We start from the raw sequence: 21623 nt of genomic DNA, 5'->3' as shown, positions 1-21623 counted from the left end.
TAAAGAAACAAAAAGCTCAGTTGGTAGAGCGTCGGCACATTTAACCCGAAGGTCACAGGTGCAAATCCTGCTCTATTCAATTCATCTTTGTTCAACCCTAAAGATCTGTTTCAAATCAAAACTAAGAGAGAGACATTGATTCTAAGGATGCCTCTACTGGAGTACCTACATGTAAATGTCAGTTTCCCTTGTGGTGTATTACATTGAGGGTTTTTGTTATCTGTTTTTTCTTACATGTATCTGCGTGTTTTATTTTAGTGTCCAGTATGCAGCATCTGTATCGAGAAGAATGGTGGATGTAACCATATGGTGAGTGGAGTCTTCCCCTGAACATTTTATTTTTCTTTAATTGATTAAAGGAGAATTGCAGGATTGTTTTTTGCTAACAAAACAGTTGCTGAATCCACCCTATACATTAACTGATAAACCTGTCGAAGTTTGAGATTGATCGGCCATCTAGGTCCTCTGTCCATCTATCAAGCCCCAAGTGTGAGTTGAAATAATGGGCAACTGTTTATTATCCCAATTAACATGATTAAGAAGCTATTGAGATTTGTACTTCAGGCAATTCCAAAAGGTCAGGCCTGCCTTTTAAGCAAAGAGGAGACTTCCTCCTCTCGCATTAAACATCTGGATCCAGGATGTCATTTATGAATTATCGAAAGAAGTTCCTGTGTCTCGAACTTTGGCGGCAGGGGGGGGGGCTGCACACGCGAAGTAGATTAAACTTGGCTCTAATTCCGCCAAATGAAGTACCTCCATGAATTTATGAAAGGTGCTTTTTGTTTTCACCACCATCGGAGAAGTCCGACCTGCTTAATTTTCAGTTTCCAACGAGTTCAGTATGATCGAAACTAAAAGAGGGTACCAGCACCTCGGTGGGGTAATTAATGGCATAAAAGGAGGGTCTGTCCTTTGGGAGGGATTGGGCACCAGGGGGAGGCCTCGTCTTTCAGCGTATTCCGCTATTTTTAAGTTTGTGTATTCGGGATAGCATATCTCGAGGGCACCTGCTCTGTGTAGGCATTGCCTGCAGGTGAACTTAATTAATTGACTTGTAACCCTATCCATCCCATCTATCCCAGAGTTTGGCTTAGTCACCCCTTTGGTGGGTCGCTTGGTATAGTCCACCTGTGGTTATTCTCACAGTGGGAGTGGGACAGGATGTTGGGTTGTTTACTCAGTGGGTGATACCATAATGGCTGGAAGGTGAGATGAATCATGTTGTGAATTGGATTGGAGGCAGTTGGCGCGTTGATGATCTCGCACACCTACACATTAAAATGCCTTGGAGGCTTTTCCCTCCGTTTTATCATGCACTGAGAATCGGCCTCGCTCCACGAATTCAATTAAAACAAATCGGGGTTTACCAGACTCTGCTGAAATGTCATCCAGGGAAAGTAAATCAAAGGTTAATGCACCCAACGCTAATAACACCTTACAGTGTTTCAAACAACTGAGGCATGATCTCTTCATTAAAAGTGCAGAAGTTCACTTTCCAAATGCTGGTTTATAACTCCCATGGACCAGTATAAAGATCTTTTCGCTTAGTCCTTCTCTGCTAAACTCTTTTCTGTGCTATTAAGCAAATATGTGTGCTTCAACAGCTACATGTACTTGAGTGAAAACATTTTAACCGAGAATGCTATCAAAACTTGTTTATAATGTGTTTGATGTCATTTTTATAGTCGTACATTTCTGAAATTTGTTTAGTTGGCGAAAATTAGGCCCCAACCTCAAGCTTTTGAAAAACTAGAAGCACTTCTGCCGTTGACGGCATGTGTCAAAATGACCCAAAAAAATGTATGTCATGTGTGAGAGTTTGCCTTGTTACACCTCCATGCTGCAACAAAGAGGCTATACAAAACGGAGCCCCCTATATGGTTTGAGTGACGAAGTACCAGCATGACCAGGGCTTTTCGCGATTTTGTACAATTGAAATCTGTTAATCCCTTGTGAACTACATAATTTCCTTATCTATTGAAAATATTTTAAATTAATTTCAGCAAAGATCAATTATTGCCGTTTCTATCAAGTATGTTCATGTAGGTCTTTAAAGCACTAAGCAGCACTTTGAAATTAGTCCCTGTACAGTACAATAGCATACCCCCAGAGTAAACTCATATCCTTGTACTTAATTCTTAGCTTGTAAAACTTTAAGCAATATTTTGTTTGAAATTTCTAAACCAAATTGCCCTGGGACTTCTTTTTTGATCTTGACCAGTCTCTTTACTGTCGCTTTATCATCCTAAGGTTTTTCTTCTGCTGTAAACGTTTGCCAGATATTTTGTTGTGTTTCTGTCTGGGGTGGAAACAGATATGATTTGTCGGCAGATGTTTCGTTTCAAAAACAGTTTGAAAGTGGCACTTCGGACATTGAGACTTACACAAGTTTGACGACAAATCCTCACAGCTTCCAGAGACTCTTGACAAAATTTCCCAGGTTACAGTGTTCCCCTAACGGTGGTCCGCTGGCCAAATAATTGCCAGTTAAAACACCCGAGGACCAGTCGAAATTCTGACCAACTAGTCTGGCTTGCTAATTGATTGCTTGCCACTGCTACACCAAAAACGGCTGATTGTTAATAGTGCTTGTACAAATCACTCACGTGAGTCCCTTGCTTATATAGAGTGGAAAGGAAATCTCAAAATACGGACCAGTGAAAAAGCTGGCACACTAGTGACAAACTAACTGGTCCCGCTGCCTAGTCGCTGAGAAAGTTAAGGGCAACAGATGCAGGGCTTAAATTTGGGGGGGGGGGATCCATAAGACTGCAGGGTTTTTAGCTCAACACTTTTACTAGACCAGAAAATGTGTTACCGGGTACTAGACTGGAATCGAAATGAGAAGAACACTATCTGCACAGTTTCACACTTTAAGCTGTTTTGGGAACAAGCACTAAAGCCCTTTTCGCACGGCAAAAATGTAGCCAGAGTCCCTTGCTACAAAATTTACGAGCGTGGATTGTTTATTTGTTATCACCGTGTATGACTGATTTTATGAGCTTTCACACTGCAAAGTTAAAAAACTAACAAACCGTGTGTGCCATGAGAGTGAAGAGTCATGGGGATATGATGAACTGGTAATCCTAATCACCTTGATGAGGCAAGATAGCATGCGCTGTATGGGCAATTTTACCCAGGAAGTCAGTCAATAAACAAGGGTTCCCTTACCCTGATGATGTAGCGCATGTCCTTGGTCAAAACTTCCACGTGTAAGATTTTGTCGTAGGTCCGGACCTCCGACAAAATTTTTGCAATGTTGGACAAGATTTTACACGGGACCCTGGACACTAAATATTGTTGTCGTTTCACGCGAGGAACATTTTGTAAAATTTTACAACCATGCTACAATTTAGCATGTGACCCTTGCTAAATTGCTCGAGTGTGAAAGAGGCTCAAGAGGAAGATTTATCAGTTTGTGTATGAATACTTAACGGAATTCAGAGATTTTATTTGTAAATCAGTAATGCAGTGAGGTGTTATTATTTAAAAAACACAAGACTGCCGAACTTGAGTGGTGGTTAGTTCCTCGGCCCATTCTGGAATTATCGCCTCAGGTCCAGTGTTAATTTTGAGTCCTGAGATGGCTCAACCCTATTTAGTTGTTGTATTTAAATATACATAAAGGTTTTTTTAAATAAATAATGAATATATGAATGTATCCCCGGAAAGGAAAAAACAAAACTCTCATAAGACATTGATTTAATCGTTACTATTATGAATCGCACAAATCAAGAAATTGTGATTCAGTAACTAGAGGACAATACTTATTTTAGTCATTGTGAAATCAGTGGTTAGTTTTGTACATGTGTAGGATTCAAACCCACAACATGACAACCTTGTAATTGCAAGTCCTGCAGTCTAACCACTTCACCACGGTTTTTATGATGTTTTTAAGTATTTATCAAAAATAGCAGTCAAGACCAAATAACCCCGGGAAATTTTGATATTCAAATTGAGTTGGTCTCCGAAATGGAAACCGGTCATTTGTTTGATCTGGTGATGTTTGACTTTTAAAGCAGAAGGACAGTTCTGTAACTGAGCTCTCCGTTATCAGTCGGTAAACCTGTACCTGTTGCCATGGTGACATGATTGAGATCCAAGCCACATCCTGTCCAGATAAAATGGAAATGAAAGCCAGGTAGGGACAGGTGGCTTGAATGTACCGGTACCCCTCTCTCTCCCCCTCTCTCTCTCTCAAGTCCCCCCCCCCCCCTCTCCTTTCTCCTGAACCTAAATGTCAGGTAGAGGATATGGACACAGTATCGAATGTCCTAAGGACATACAGCCACAGGAATCTCCCACTGTACTCGAGAGAAAAACACTGATTGTTAGTTTGCTTAAGGCTGGGTCTCAACAGATTAGCCTGGCAATTTGTACAGCTGAGGTTGTGGCGTCTTCTTTTTCTTTTGAGACTTATAAACTTATATATAGTACATATAGGGTTTTTTATAAGTTTGATTTTTCCCGAATTTCATTGAAGTTGTTAAAGGCATTGGACACTTTTGGTAATTACTCAAATAATTATTAGCATGAAACCTTACTTGGTAACGAGAAATGGGGAGAGGTTGATAGTTTTAACGCTGTGAGAAACGGCTCCCTCTGAAGTAACATAGTTTCTGAGAAAGAAGAAAATTTTCCACAACTTTGATTTTTTGACCTCAGAATTAGATTCATCTGATAAGGGTGTTTTTTCTTTCATTGTTATCTCACAACTTCGATGACCGATTGAGCTCTCTTTGACAATAACCAATAGTGTCCAGTGTCTTTAAGCAGATTTGTTTGCTGTAATCATAATAATATTGAGTCCTATATAGCAGAGCTCCAAAGAATAAACAAAAATTGTCTGCGGCTACTTAAAAATATTTGTTTGCTACTCAATTAGTACTCAACGCTCAGTGTGCATAATGTACAACATACTCAGTCTAAATATTTTGAAATTACATCTGTTTGTTAAAAGACAATAGACACCTAATTGTCAAAGACCAGTCTTCTCACCTGGTGTATCTCAACATATGCATAAAGTAACAAACCTGTGAAAATTTGGGCTCAATTGTTTGTCGAATTTGCGAGAGAATTATGGAGGAAAAAACACACCCTTGTCACACAAATTGTGTGCTGCCAGATGCCTTGAACTCGAGACCTCAGCTGAGGTCTCTTATTCAAATCAAATGTTTTAAGTGAGAAATTACCTCTTTGTCAAACACTATGTTGCTTCAGAGGGAGCCATTTCTCACAGTTTCTTATACTATCAATAGCTCTCCATTGCACGTTACCAAGTAAGTTTTATGCTAACAATTATTTTGAGTAATTACAAATAGTGTCTACTGCCTTTCTGTGTAAATCTAGTTTAGTCAGACTCTAACCATCGATGAAATGTAGTAATCAATATTTTGTATTCCTTAATTTCAGCAATGCTCCAAATGTCTACATAACTTTTGTTGGATGTGTTTAGGAGGTAAGTTTCGCTGTAAACAAAATTACAACTTAGCTTGTTCAGCAATTTGGCTGAGGTTTTCAGTCCACACACTTTTCTCGCTTTAAAGACGCACTTATTTAACATATGCATTTTTGTTTGATACTAACATGTAGAACATCTTGAAAGTATTTGTATTCTCTTCAGCGTGTAAGTATATATTTAATCCCTGTGTGTTTTGCGCAATATAAGAATGGTTAATTATTAAAATGGTTAAGTATTGAATCCCGATAATTATGTATTAGATTCTTTCAATGTTTTCAATGATTTGAATCCCGATAATGATTTATTCCATGATTTCAATGATTCTACAATGTAGTCCTGATATTGATATTCAATTCTTTCAATCCCAATTATTAATTCGGTCAATTATTTAAATCCTGATAATTATGTATTAAACTCTTTTAATGATTTCAATGATTTTAATCCTGATAATGATTTATTCAATGATTTCAGAGATTTGAATCCTGATAATGATTTATTCAATGATTTCAGAGATTTGAATCCTAATAATGATTTATACAATGATTTCAGAGATTTGAATCCTGATAATGATTTATTCAATGATTTCAATGATTTGAATCCTGATAATGATTTATTCAATGATTTCAGAGATTTGAATCCTGATAATGATTTATTCAATGATTTCAATGATTTGAATCCTGATAATGATTTATTCAATGATTTCAGAAATTTGAATCCTGATAATGATTTATTCCATGATTTCAGAGATTTGAATCCTGATAATGATTTATACAATGATTTCAGAGATTTGAATCCTGATAATGATTTATTCAATGATTTCAGAGATTTGAATCCTGATAATGATTTATTCCATGATTTCAGAGATTTGAATCCTGATAATGATTTATTCAATGATTTCAGAGTTTTGAATCCTGATAATGATTTATTCAATGATTTCAGAGATTTGAATCCTGATATTGATTTATTCAATGATTTCAATGATTTGAATCCTGATAATGATTTATTCAATGATTTCAGAGATTTGAATCCTGATAATGATTTATTCCATGATTTCAGAGATTTGAATCCTGATAATGATTTATACAATGATTTCAGAGATTTGAATCCTGATAATGATTTATTCAATGATTTCAGAGATTTGAATCCTGATAATGATTTATTCCATGATTTCAGAGATTTGAATCCTGATAGTGATTTATTCAATGATTTCAGAGATTTGAATCCTGATAATGATTTATTTCATGATTTCAGAGATTTGAATCCTGATAATGATTTATTCCATGATTTCAGAGATTTCAATCCTGATAATGATTTATTCCATGATTTCAGAGATTTAAATCCTGATTATGATGAATTCAATTCTAATAATGATTTCAATGATGTGACTCTTGATGATTGTCATGATTTCAGACTGGAAGACTCACGGTAGCGAGTACTACGAGTGTAGTCGATACAAAGAGAATCCCAACATTGCTAACGAGTCTGCCAACGTCAAAGCCCGTGAGGCGCTCAAGAAGTACCTCTTCTATTATGAAAGGGTAAAGTAGATTTGTCAGTGATCTGTTAAAATCACTTAAAAGGAGCTCTCCTCTCATAGTATCTGACTTTTCTGCAAATATTTTCTTTTTTCATATTGTTTAGTAATTAGCAAATTTTTATCTTCATTTACTTTATTATAGGTTTACTTAATCAATTTTGGCAAATGAGCAGCCAATTTCATTTTCATGTGCTCAGATTAAAGCTGTTTTGCCTCTCCAGTTGTTACTGTGTTTTGAATTCAGAATTTGACCATTCAATTTCGTCTTTGAGTCCAGTCAAATTCCTTAAGCACTCTGTACAATTTAGCGTATCATCATTCTATTTCGTGACACACACGCCTCAAAAAGTGTCTGCAAATTTGAATGCTTCTTTGATGAATTGTTATAGTGAATGATTATTTTGTTAAATCGAATGACGCAACATATTATTTGACTAATCATATAACAAAATCAAATTACCCTTTTCAGTAGCATTCGATTTCGCACAAAATAAGATAGCTTAATCGTTAAATTGGCTGCTCATTTTCTGAAATTGACCGAGAAAACCTATATATTTTTTTTTACTACAGTTTTTGTATTGGGTTTTTTTTTTTTTTTCTCTTCATAATCTCTGTCTCTATTTTACCTGTCTATGTGGTTATTTTATGTTTGTCTGTCCATCAGGCGTCTCACCAGGAGCCTCGACTTCTAGATGATGCCTGCATATTTAATTAATTTTCTGCCTTTCGATTTAATGTTTTGGCTTTGTATTGTTGGAAGTTTCCATGAAGAATTGAAATTAACGTGAGTTTTGAATTGAATATGTGAATGTAAATTATGATACAGTGTCAGTGTTTGATTACAATGCCAATTGTTTATTTTAATTTTATTATTACTGGTTTATTGTAAAAACATCTGCTTGTCGCAGTCCAGAGACTGAATTTAAATACAGATTTATATTTTTGTACAAACATTTTAAAAAGCACAGGAGAAAATTCAACACAAGAAAAATGGATTCTTTATTTGATTCTTTTTGTGCATAAAATGTAGAGGTTAACAGTTTTTAAGCTTAACAGGGTTTTTTTACAATTGTTTTTTTCCTTTTTATTGACCATTCATTCATGGTTGATTCCGGGCAAGCATGTTGCGTTGAGTACTAATCGTCCACCTTTGAACTAGGCCTAAGAGTACATGTACTTGACTGTAACACTGACAATTGTCTGAAACGCATCCTGTAGTCCATGCTAATTTAGTTTTTTTACTTTCCCCTGTCGTTCGCTCAGTGGGACAACCACGCCAAGAGCTTACGTCTTGAACAGGAAACACTCAGGAAGTCTCAGGAGAGGATCCAAGAGAAAGTGGAGAATAAGATGGGAACCTGGATCGATTGGCAGTTCCTCCTCGCTGCTGCATCCTTACTAGCCAAGGTATACTTGCTTTTATAGAAAATTCAGATGGGATACCAGTCACTAGTAATGTATATTTGAAGGTGTCTCGATTGGTACCTCATTTCTGTTCAGCAATTTTGTTAATTTTTTGCCTTCTTTTTTCCCCGTACTGTACATAAATTGTTTTTGAGTGAGTAAGGAAAAATTTACTAGAGCGAGTATTGAACTTGCGACCTTTGACTGTATGTCCTCTTAGACCCCTTGCATGTGACGTCACGTTCTCAAAAAGCGCCCTCACTGGGGTCAAAAAGCGCCCTCACTGGGGTCAAAAAGCGCCCTCACTGGGGTCAAAAAGCGCCCTCACTGGGGTCAAAAAGTGCCCTCACTGGGGTCAAAAAGCGCCCTCACTGGGGTTAAAAAGCGCCCTCACTGGAGTCAAAAAGCGCCCTCAATGGGGTTACAAAGCGCCCTCACTGGGGTCAAAAGCGCCCTCACTGGGGTCAAAAAGCGCCCTCACTGGGGTCAAAAAGCGCCCTCACTGGGGTCTTAAAGCGCCCTCACTGGGGTTAAAAATCACCCTCACTGGGGTCAAAAGAGGCAAATGATTGGACAATAGCTGTACTTTGTGCTTAAAAACGTGCGCGTGAATTCAGCGTCTATGTAGCGTTGCGTGTTATGTAAGGGGTTTAAATATAGCTGTAATGTTAGCCATATTGGATGGCAAAGGGAACCAATTTTTTGTTGACTGAAATTATTTTTTATTTAATTTTTTTTTTTTCTTTTTTTTTTTTCTTCATTTATTTGTCTTTGTTTTTCTTTTCTTTTTTCTTAATTATTTTTTTTACCTTAGTCGTTTCTGTTTTGGGTTTTTTCCCTTATGTTGTTGCCTTGTTTTGTATTTTCTGTACTTGTACTGTTGAGGTCGAATAATAATAATACAAATGTTTATACGAATTACGAGCAAGTGGTTGAATTTTATTAAGTCAATTTCTTTTAATATTGTACTTTCACTAAAGAGTGTTTTTATATCTATTTCTGAATAACTATTTTTTCTGTATAACGGTATTTTTAATGATCCATTAATAATCATCACCATCATACATACATTTATTTCATTGCTGTACTTACATTCGAGCAGAGTTTGTCAATTAGGTTCAAATTATAAGTAATACACAGCAGTACATGGTAAATTAAGATTATTCTCACTGATTTGTATTGATCAGTTATACACAATAAAGTACAAATAAGCGAGACAACAATTACGTTTCAGAGGTGAAGCTGAGGCTTAACCTATTGACAGACAAACAACAGAAAACACTACAGAAGATAAAAATGTGTACAACACGACAGACTTGACAAACAAAACATACAACAACATGAACAAAGGCTAATAATAATACTAATAATAATTTCTTTGTTTGACAGTGTCGCTACACCCTGCAGTACACATATCCCTTTGCATATTACCTGGACCCCAGCCCTCGTAAGAAACTCTTTGAGTACCAACAAGCTCAGCTAGAGGCAGAGATTGAGAATCTGTCGTGGAAAGTTGAAAGAGCCGCTACTTATGATCGAGGGGTAAGCCAGTCTTGATCTGTCTAGTCTTCTCCCAAGGCGTTTATTCGTTCTGTATGTTATCTTCTCCAGATCGAAGCGCCCACAAACCACATTTGTTTGAAAACTGAAACTCTGCCAGAAATGGCACCCCCTTCTCTCCCCCCCCCTAAAATTTTACCCTATTTCTTTTTTTCTTTTTTTTCTTTTCTTTTTAAATTACATTAACTATGTAATTGTGAGTTTCTGATTATTAAGGACGTTGAACAGTTAAATACAAGTATTGCAGTCTCCTATAATCACTTACAATGTATTTGTACTCCAGCTTATTAGATAGTAAAACAGACTTGCTGGTTAAACAATTGACCTTGACAAACAATTTTATTCTCCTCATTTTTCTAATCAGGATCTTGAAAATCAGATGAATGTAGCCGAGAAGAGAAGACAAACGATGCTGAAGGACTTCTTCCCCTCGTAGGAGAGGATGTTCTTGTTATCATAAGATTGTCATCATCCACACAAGAAGAGGAAAAGACATCTTGTTGTTGAAGGGAGATTATTTCATTGATGTATCAGCATCAACATTCTTGGCAGATTGGAGGCAAGAAACTGGACAGTGCTGCGGCCGATTTCACGAAACGCTGGGATTAATCCTAACTCGAGTTAGGACGATTAACCCGTCCTAACTTAGGATGGGTTCAATTCTTCCTACGTATTTGGATACAGAACCCTGTCCTAAGTCCTAATATTAATCCTAAGTTAGGAAGAGTTTGGTGAAATCGACGGCTGAAAAGACAGAAAATGATGAGAGAAAAAAAAGGAGTTGCAGGGAGACGTTTATTCCAACATTCTTGGAACATTCATGGATGACGGAAGGCCATGGCCCTCGATGCCCCATTTCTTGGCCTTTGTGCCCCTAGTCTTGGCCTTGGTGTCCCTTCAAAAGTTTCCGTAGACTTTAAGATTTTCCTATGAAAGTGCCCTTTACAGACTGAAAATCGCCTTGAACTCTCCATACCAAGCCTGATGTTCTTATTATTACCGTCATCGTTTATTTCATCAACTGATTAGAGACGAGAGGACTGGTGATGCTGAAAATATGATTCCTTTAAGAGGTGACGTTTGCATTCTCATCAGCAAAGAATTATGATCATCAACATCTTTATCGCCCCTGAATCATTGTGAAGATGTACAAAATTGTATTGGGTTCTTTCATCTTTGCTAAATAAACTTGGATGAAAGCTACATGTAGGATGGTGTATTGAGAATTCTTTTTCAAATAGATTCCTCAATGAAAATTTATCTCCGTGACCATCTTGTGAACTTGAGAGACAAGAAGCGAGTTTTAAGAAGTTACTCTATATTTGCTAGACCTGCCGGTACAACCATGTGTATGAACATCTCTTTAGGAAGGAGTGTTTGATCTGAAAATAGCCGGTGTAGTCTCGATGTTGCAATCGGTATTCTTTGCTGGTCTTCAGGAGAATTCTTGGACTACTGATGATGATTAGGCTTAATTGGAGCTGGAGAGACACACATTTGGGTGGGAAGTATCCAATGCCAAAGTGGCGCAAGAACCGTCGTTGACCATTGTGCGACTTAGTTAGCCCGGAGTCTGTGTAGTATACAAATATTGACTGCTTCGAGTGCTATGGTTAAAACTATGACTCCCGAGGTGATCCACGGAGCGTTCTATTTTCCCGAGGCGAAGCCGAGGGAAAATAGAACGCTCCGGGGATCACCGAGGGAGTCATAGTTTTTAACCATTGCACGAGTAAAAGCAGTCAATATTTGTTTTATAACACCCCAAACATTTCTAAAACCTGTATTATTATTATTAAGTTACAGACCTGAATGCTACAATCCACGGACGACGCGAACACAGATTGCAAACACTTTTACCTACTGTGTTGCATGTAGTGTCGGACAATCCGAAATGGTTACAGACTATTAATTTATCATCCTCGTACACGCAACGGACGTCTGGGTACTGCACGCCGTGTGCTAGTCTGTCGGACTAGCGCACGGCGCCATGTGCTAGTCTTCGGACTAGCGCATGGCAAACCGACGCTCTATCACACGGCCGTCGTCTAGCAAAACTAAGACATGTCATGTGACGCGCTCTAAACCAATGAGCAGGCACAATACTTGCAAGGGGTGTTATAATCAACGATAGTTGGACTACTGTAGTCACTATTTAGCTTACCGGCCATGGTCGCATCCCTGGTTACCAATAGCCAGTTTCATAGCACAGTGCTGAGTGGACCGGTTATTGGAAATTGTTTACTTACGTTGATCCAACATGATTTGATGGTCGTGTTGTCATTAAATCAGACTAGAGTTGTTTGCATTTCCTGTTCACTAACCTACAATCACTAAACAACCACCCATCAACCATTGGTCCTTGTGCAAAGCTGCTCTAAGCTGTCCTTGCCCAGTGATGCATGGACATTTCAACATATACCAGATGCATGGACATTTCAATGACACCAGAAGGATTTTCTGTCATCCTAGATGACAATTTCTGTCTCGTCACTGAATTTTAGGGAGCATAGAAGAGGACTTGATAAAGCTTTTTATCATCATAACCATCACCATCACCGTTTTTGCTTGAGATACTCACTGGCACCCCCGACCGAAAAATTTTTCAAAATAGGGAGACCCCCCAGCATAAAGCTAGTTAGCTCAGTTGGTAGAGTGCTGTCATGTTAATCCAGAGCCTGTTGGTTCAAATCCCGCTTTAGTAAATATTTCTTTGTTCAACCGCGAATTGTTTCAAATTTACCCAGTCAGGTACCCTTGTGATTTATTACTGGATATTTGAAGCAACTCTGAATGACTTCATATCCCCCCCCCCTCCCTTAAAAGATGATTCTTCCCAAACGTGATCATTCAATGTACAGTCTATAAAAAAGGTGAAATTTTTTGAAGATGATATTTTTGTATTAAGTTGTAGAACGTATAGACGGTAATGAATATGACGTTACGCGGCTCAAATATCTGACCTACAAGATGGCGTCTGTGTTTGTGCGTGCGTGCGTGTGTGCGTGAACGTGCCGTCGAAAAATCAAACCAGGAATGTTGCGTGCTTCGATGATGTACAATTGAACACGCAAACGGTTTGCCCTACAAGATGGCGACTTTTCATAGCAAAAAAGGGTTATTCAATACGGTATGTTGTAACACGCTAGAGTGGTTTGTAAATAGCCCTCTAGAACCTGCTGTTAGATGGATTTCTGTATCTAGTGGGTCTTATAAAGAAGAAGATTCTTTTAAATAATCTGTAAAAATTTAAATGAATGCTTCTCTTTTTTGTTGACATTATTACTAACACCGAAAAAGGTTTGAGGGCAAAAAACTCTCAATCAATAAATAAAAATCTGGCTAGTACCAACATGTTTCAAAACTAGAGAAGGTAAGTTTTTACTATCAGGTATTGGTTTTGGGTATTCAAAATTCGAAAATTTAAATGCTCCCCTTTTTTGCTGACATTATTACTATCACCAGAAAAGGTAAAAATAGCTCCCAATCAATAAATAAAAATCTGGCTAGTACCAACATGTTTCAAAACTAGAGAAGGTAAGTTTTTACTATCAGGTATTGGTTTTGGGTATTCAAAATTCGAAAATTTAAATGCTCCCCTTTTTTGCTGACATTATTACTATCACCAGAAAAGGTAAAAATAACTCCCAATCAATAAATAAAAATCTGGCTAGTACCAACATGTTTCAAAACTAGAGAAGGTAAGTTTTTACTATCAGGTATTGGTTTTGGGTATTCAAAATTCGAAAATTTAAATGCTCCCCTTTTTTGCTGACATTATTACTATCACCAGAAAAGGTAAAAATAACTCCCAATCAATAAATACATAACCTGGCTAGTATCAACATGTTTCAAAACTGTAGACTAGGTAAGTTTTTGCTATCGGGTTTCGGTTTTGGGTATTCGAAATTCAGGACCAAAGACGGGCTTAATGGCTTGGATGTTGGGAGTTTGTTCGCAAATATCCCAATTCCCGCCCTACCTACCCACCCAAGTGTTTAAGCACCCGCAATAGGGGGCCTCCTATTGTTGCTTGTCGGTTGGGGTAAAAATTGGCAACAGTCCCCCCCCCCCCCCCCCCCACTAAAAAATAAATTAGTAAACTTTAAAAAAAATACATCGAAAAACAAGGACGCATTGTAATTTTTTCACCTGGACTAGCTCATGTTAACTTGACTCTTCTTAGAAGATGAAGGTTTGTTGTGGATTGCAAGTGATCTCTGTAAAAAATATTCAACATTTATCAGAAAAAAATCACTTTGAAGGAAGGGTATACCTAGTAATTACTCAAAATTAATGACCACACTAACTTGGTCAAGAGCACAAGAAATCTGTTGACATCCCCTTCTTTAAATTTTGTGTTTATTTATTGTGATTTTTGGAAATAAACAAACGAACAAGTAATGTAGTTATAAAGGTGTGTATTTTATCACCTAACAATTTTAATCTGAGTCTGAAAGCAAACAATTCTGTGTAAAAAAGGGGGCTTTTGTTTTCTTCCTTTTTTCATCATTTTCTTGCAAATGTCGGATTGAGCCTAGATTTTCACAGGTTTGTAATTGTATGCATATGTTAGGATGCACCAAGAGAAACTGGTGTTACGCATTTACAAAAAGTATACCCAGCCTGTTAATGACTTGCATGGTAATATTTACTTTTATTGTTTATTTTCTTCAGATGTTATATCAGGTCTTATTGATTGTTGGGAATTATTCTTGACAAATTGTGGGTAGTAAGTTGTATTATAGATGTACATATTCCAGCCAACATGACACATTTTATATAAAATTAATAACATTAATATTAAAACAATCCACAGCCAAATAATGTACATTATGCACTTCTAAACACTGTCCCTCTTTCCTTTATTCATACACAGGGTGGGAAATACAGTTTATGCTCATATTCTTTGAAACAAGATGAGGTTTTGCGTTTGTAAATTATGGTTAAACTGATAGGGCTGGTAAACCTGCTGTGTACGAATCTAGTACAGTTATTTCTGGTACTGGTACGTTACTTGCCTAGTCTCTTTGAATCAAGATAAGGTACAGCATGGTAATGTTTGCTTAACAGCTGCTACTGGTGTGCCAACTGTCTTTGAATCAAGACAAGGTACAGCATTGGTAATGTTGGCTTAACAGCTGCTACTGGTGTGCTTACTGCCTTTGAATCAAGATAAGGTACAGCATTGGTAATGTTGGCTTAACAGCTGCTACTATTGTGTTGTGGGTGCCCATTGTATTAAATTCCAAAATAATTTATTCAAAATGTTAAGGCGTTTTATATGTTTAGAATGCCCAAATTCAAATATAATTTTTGTAATGATTTAATGAATTAAACATCCGTGAATTTTTTGACGTGATAAATCTGACCTGTGTTAAAGTGATACACCCCAACTTCAACAACACGCCCAACTATAGTTGGACAGTCCCAAATTCAAACCACTCATAGTGGGCTTATGTCAACTACACCTGGGACGGGCCCAACTATGTAATTGGGCGATTATAAATTGGGACAAAATGGAACTCTTTTTTTTTTTTTTTTTTTTTTTTTTTTTTTTTTTTTTCTTCTTTTTTAAAACTTTGTAAATTCTTCAATTTGATTTGATCCAATGAGTCAGCAGCTCGGAAATGAGTGGTTATTTATTTTAATCCCAAACTTGACAGAGAAAATACTCCTGTTTCGAAATTATTTTACTAAAAAGACAGAAATATATCAAATAAACTGACACTGCCTGTAATTTTTTTGATAAATCTTCAAGGTCGTCAAAATATCCAGGGACATTTATTTTTGTTTGATTTGACCTTCAAAAAATGCTGTGTGGCAAAAGTTTGGTTTTTGAGTAATGTTACAAGTTATATTTAGCTGGGAAGTGTTAAAATTCACAACTAGTTATCCTTCATTTACGGGTAGGTTTTGGGTGGTGATGTTGCACCGTCCAATTGTTACCCTACAAAGAATTTGAAGGAAGTAAAGCACTGCCTTTTCAACAGGGAATTGTTTTAAATGCACTGGACACTATTGGTAATTACTCAAAATAATTTTTAGCATAAAAACTGGGTAACAAGCAATGGAGAGCTGTTGACAGTATAAAACAAAGTGAGAAACGGCTCCCTCTGATGAAGTAACGTAGTTTTCGAGAAAGAAGTAATTTTCCACGAATTTGATTTCGAGACCTCGGAATTAGATTGTGAGGTCCCGTAATTAAGCATCTGGAAACACACCACTTCCAGGGTGTTTTTTCTTCCATTATTATCTCGTAACTTTGACGACCAATTGAGATCACATTTTCACAGGTTTGCTATTTTGTGCATGTGTTGAGATACACCAAGTTAGAAGACTGGTCTTTGACAATTACCAAAGGTGTCCAGTGTCTTTAAAGGAAAGCAATATTTGAACAATGGAGGTACCCAACCTACCAATGGTTTTAAGAGTTCTGGTTTAGGCTGCAGAGAAAAATAAGTTGATTCTAAGTCTTTCTCATTTTTGGGAAGGTGGAAGATAGACGTTTTCTTTTGTTTCAAAGTTCCTTTGGAAGTATAATTTCCATTAAACAATATCATTGTATGGAAAGTTGAACTTAAATTTTGGCATAAACTGATGCCACCAGTCTCCCCAGAAAGGTTTAAATACATGGACACTATTGGTAATTGTCAAAGACTAGCCTTCACAGTTGGTATATCTCAAAATATGCATAACATAACTCACCTGTGAAAATTTGAGCTCAATCGGTCATCAAAGTTGCGAGATAATAATGAAAGAAGAAAACACCCTTGTCACACGAAGTTGTGTGCGTTTAGATGGTTGATTTCGAGACCTCAAATTCTAAATCTGAGGTCTCGAAATCAAATTCGTGGAAAATTACTTCTTTCTCAACTATGGCACTTCAGAGGGAGCCGTTTCTCACAATGTTTTATACCATCAACCTCTCCCTATTACTCTTCACCAAGAAAGGTTTTATGCTAATAATTATTTTGAGTAATTACCAATAGTGTCCACTGCCTTTAATCAAAGGATTCAAATATGTAAAAACTGCCGGCTTTCTTTTTTAACGTAGAGTTGGGGAAATCTTCTGCAGCATAAATCAATTTCCGATGTTATTATGGGTTATGTTTTCTCCTCGCAGTCTTTGGAATGCACTTACTATTGTTTGTGTGTACAATGTATGTGTTTTTGTGTTCCTTTTCTCTCTTTTTTTTTTGGGGGGGGGGGTTGTAAAAAGTGACATATTGGTATGACTTTCGAATCGTAGTGGGAATGTAACCTACATGCGATAGTTATCAAATTAATGACATTGGGAAGAGGGCATTGCGTCAATTTATGTTTTTAGTTGTCTTCTTTGTCTTCTTGTGGTTGTATGAAATTATAATTATTTGTTCGAAATAAACACCATATAAATTTATAAGCAAACGAATTCCAAATTATGTTTTCGTTTCTGCCCTTTCACGTTTTGTCCAGTTTTGGCTTAGAACGCAATCTTTGTGGTCTATATACTGGATAGGAATAGGTAATATTCAAAATGTAGTCCCACATAACTTGCAGGAAAATACTGAATGTGTGAAGTGGCTTGAGCGTCACTGACTGACGAATATGATCGCTTTATAAGGGTCTTGGGTTCGAATCCCATCCCGTGAGTGGATTGTTATTTTCACGGAGTTATGATAAGACATAACTTAAAGGGAATGTTTACGTTTCGAAATCACTCTTAGAATTAATGACAATAACACGTTTTGGTTGAAAGCCTACAGCACCTTTAAGAAGTATAAGCATATTTTTGAGAAACGTAGTAATTACTCGAAACAATTATTAGTATAAAACCGTAATTGGTAACGAGTAATGGGGAGATGTTGATAGTATAAAACAATGTTAGACACGGCTCCCTCTGAAGTAATGTAGTTTTTGAGAAAGAAGTAATTTTCCGCGAGTTTGATTTCGAGACCTCAGAATTAGATTTTGAGGTCTCGAAATCAAGCATCTAAAAGCACACAACTTCGTGTGATAAGGTGTTTTTTGTTTGTTTCATTGTTATTTCGCAACCTCGACGACAAATTGAGCTCAAATTTTCACAGGTTTGTTATTTTATGCATATGTTGAGATACACCAAGTGAGAAGACTGGTCTTTGACAATTACCAATAGTGTCCAGGTTATTTAAGTGTTGGATGACAATCAAATGGTCAACAAAATCACCTATATTTTAACTTTACCACACATCGGCGTACGGGTACCACACACACAGTTAAAGGCAGTTTACACTATTGGTAATTGTCAAAGACTAGCCTTCACAGTTGGTGTATCTCAACATAATATGCATAAAATAACAAACCTGTGAAAATTTGAGCTCAATCGGTCATCGAACTTGCGAGATAATAATAAAAGAAAAAACACCCTTGTCACAGGAAGTTGTGTGTGTTTAAGTGGTTGATTTCGAGACCTCAAATTCTTAATCTGAGGTATCGAAATCAAATTCATGGAAAATTACTTCTTTCTCGAAAACTATGGCACTTCAGAGGGAGCCGTTTCTCACAATGGTTTACACCATCAACCTCTCCCCATTACTCGTTACCAAGAAAGGTTTTTTGTTAATAATTATTTTGAGTACTTACCAATAGTGTCCACTGCCTTTAAATAAAAATTCTTTGCGCTGTCTTTATGTTAAATTTCAAAACCTACAAGCCAGTTATTAGCAAACATGTCATTCTACACTTAATTAAAACACCGTATAAACTATCCAACTAAATTATCTGACGGTCTTAAAAGTGCCAAGCCAGTTCCTCTTCGATAATGAAAGTTACCTCGCGTGTTAAGAAATCCACTGAAACTGTTTCCACCTTCTGCAAATTTTGTTGTCTCTCTTAAAGGCACATGGACACTATTGGTAATACTCAAATAACCTTTATCTTAAAAACTTACTTGGTAACAAGCTATGGAGAGCTGTTGATAAAACATTGTGAGGAACGGCTCCCTCTGAAGTTTTCGAGAAAGAAGTAATTTTCCACAAGTTTGATTTCGAGTCTTCCGAATTAGATTTTGAGGTCTCGATATCAAGCATCTGAATACACACAACTTCGTGGGACATGACTGTTTTTCTTCTTTTATTATCTCTCAACTTCGACGACCAACTGAATTCAAATTTTCACAGGTTTGTTATTTTATGCATATGTTGAGATACACCAAGTGAGAAGCCTGGTCTTTGAAAAATACCAATAGTGTACAGAATTTGTTTTTGCTAACAAAACCATTCCTGGCAGTGTAAGCACTTTATGTCATACACCATAGTATACATAAACTGACAAACCTGTAGAAGTTTAAAATCGATCGGCCATCTGGGCCACCAGAAAACAGTGATTACACTTTTTGCGTGACACCGATTCAAAAAAATTAATGAGTTAGCGCTCACCGAGCGATAAACTTCAAAGGGGAAAATTGTATTATTTATTTCTCATCAAATTTGGAATTTCAGACAGAAATATTTCAAGGGATGTTTTTCTACTATCATCATCATTAGACCGTGGTGCGTGTATGTACGCCTTCATCTGTAATCGTAGACGAGTTTTTCCTTCTCACCATTTTTCTGTAATGTTCCTTTAACTTGTTTTTGCTGTCGAAGTACATAACCCTTAAAGGAAGTATCCATTACCTAGCTGTAAATCAAGCCCAGATTGAGTGCCGTGATTATTGGTGGCTCATACCTCATGCTGTTACGGCTAGTAGCCAGGCACTTGCATGCACGGGACGCAAGACTCGTTGACGTTGCCCAATTGTGGATTCTCAATTGGGCAGTTAAATTCTAGATAAGATTGGATCGATAGATCACATTTTGTTAGCTATTAGCTCGGTAAACAAAAAATTGCATCAGAATCCCGTAATACGCGTTGAGGATCTTTTTTTATTCTTTCTGAAATGCCGAAATACTGTTAGGTCATTTAGGTCCCATGAATATGAACTAAATTTTTATGCAAAATGTGCATTTTAAAAAGGGTGATATTCACACTCCCAAAAGAGGATACATTAATATGTAACGTAATGAATATACCGTATACTGAGGTCAGCGGAATCCAAGTGGATGAACAAAAATACAAACGAAAGTACAAAGTTTTACGGTATTACAGTTTGCCCAATTTGAATATAGGAGGTTCTTACCGTAAGACAATGTCACGAAAAACTATTTTAGTCTCAGTTTTATCATGTAAAAACGTATTAACCAGTTATGGTATTTTAGCATAACATACCATAACTGGTTAATACTTTTTTATATGCAAAAATATTTTCGTGTAACTGAGAGTGAGACGAAAAATTATTTTTGAGACTCGTATTATACTTTTTTCTTCCCATTTCTCAGGCGTTTTTTGTGACGCACTACTTTCTATTGGATAATGTTTTTTGTCATATCATGGTCCACTGTTTTGCCGCCAGAATGTCGACAACTGCCGCTTTAACTTTATACAGACTGAGAGTAAGTTTTCAACACAGCCCTTTCATGGCGTATTTAACAAGATATCTCTCAATTAAAGTAGGGCGCCTTGAACAACCCACCCCCTCTATGCGGCATGTTGAGGGATTCTTGGGACATGCTGAGCTTTCCATGAATGTGTTGACATTGAACGTGGGACGGTCATGTGTAGTGGCGACATTGACAGCGATATTCCAACAGGTGAAGCACTGCGCCCTACCGACGCTCAAAATACGCCAAAGGAGAATGTGTACTTTTGTGGAGTCGACCTTGCGCAAAAGTGCGCAGAATATAGACGACTACATTGATGAGCAACACGACAGCAACAACAGCAGCAGCAATAACAACAGCGTCAACAGCAGCAGAATCAACAGCAACTCAGCAGAAACAGCAACAGCAGCAAAAGCAGCAGCAACAGCAACAGCAGCAGCAACAGCAACAGCAACAGCAACAGCAGCAGCAACAGCAACAGCAGCAGCAACAGCAACAGCAACAGCAGCAGCAACAGCACAACAGCAGAAGTAACAACAACACCCTACCTCTTTAAAACTTGATTTATCTGAAAAGCTTTGTTTACAAAACATTCTTGGAGTCACTTCGGATATAGACTCTATTCAAGTCCCGTTCTCGTGCGGGAGGTCCCTATAACCAGACCCGCCGCCGTCAAAATGTAGCTGTCGTGGTGCGGGAGCAGGTTGGGGGAATGCTTAGCATCACAAAACATATAGTTTTCTGCCGATGGCACGGAGTTTAGACTTGAGTCAAGTCTACTTCAGGTACGGCCTTGGAATATTAACGGCTTTAGTACTGGCTACGGTCAGAATCCCGCAAAAGCCACGGCCATAAGTTTAAACACTGTCTCATTATGGTGTTACACCGGTTTTTTGCATGAAGAGCCTGGTTTAAACCACTCATCAACCGCAAACTTTTCTAACCGGTTACAATCCACTTCGCACCTGGTATTCCCGTGGTATCCACGGTACGTGTGTTAAGTGTGAACCCCCGATGATGGCAGATTATGACACCATTTCATATACTCTAGCGCCAGGTGTTTACTTCGCGATTGGGCACTTTTCCTGTGTTTCGTGTGAGGCAACTTACAGGCAACCATTTCAAGCCGTCGATTTCACCAAACCCACCCTTACTTGGGTTTAATCTTAGGACTCGGGACGAGATAAGTTCCACCATAGACGTTAGGACGCATTGA

The 21623-nt window shown here is 37.5% G+C and overlaps 2 protein-coding genes across 3 annotated transcripts in view; both read left to right on the top strand.

Moving 5' to 3' along the window:
- Window positions 1-17385, top strand: part of LOC139953453 (E3 ubiquitin-protein ligase ARIH2-like) — a 36793-nt gene extending 19408 nt beyond the window's left edge. For both annotated transcript variants that reach the window (XM_071952910.1, XM_071952909.1), the window contains exons 8-13: window positions 259-309; window positions 5416-5461; window positions 6875-7002; window positions 8265-8408; window positions 9795-9947; window positions 10330-17385. In XM_071952910.1, coding sequence (XP_071809011.1) covers window positions 259-309; window positions 5416-5461; window positions 6875-7002; window positions 8265-8408; window positions 9795-9947; window positions 10330-10401 — 594 coding nt within the window. In that variant the 3' untranslated portion in view covers window positions 10402-17385. The remainder of the gene's footprint in view (window positions 1-258; window positions 310-5415; window positions 5462-6874; window positions 7003-8264; window positions 8409-9794; window positions 9948-10329) is intronic.
- Window positions 17386-20380: 2995 nt separating this feature from the next.
- The window catches only part of LOC139934133 (uncharacterized), a 32191-nt gene continuing 30948 nt past the window's right edge, over window positions 20381-21623 (top strand). Inside the window, exon 1 of the mRNA XM_071928427.1 lies at window positions 20381-20815. Within this exon, the coding sequence (XP_071784528.1) occupies window positions 20381-20815 (435 nt within the window). The remainder of the gene's footprint in view (window positions 20816-21623) is intronic.

Source organism: Asterias amurensis, chromosome 2, assembly GCF_032118995.1.
Source record: "Asterias amurensis chromosome 2, ASM3211899v1".
Classification (NCBI taxonomy): Eukaryota; Metazoa; Echinodermata; class Asteroidea; order Forcipulatida; family Asteriidae; genus Asterias; species Asterias amurensis.
The sequence above is the reverse complement of the archived record's forward strand: the minus strand, read 5'-3'. Positions and strand labels throughout refer to the sequence as shown.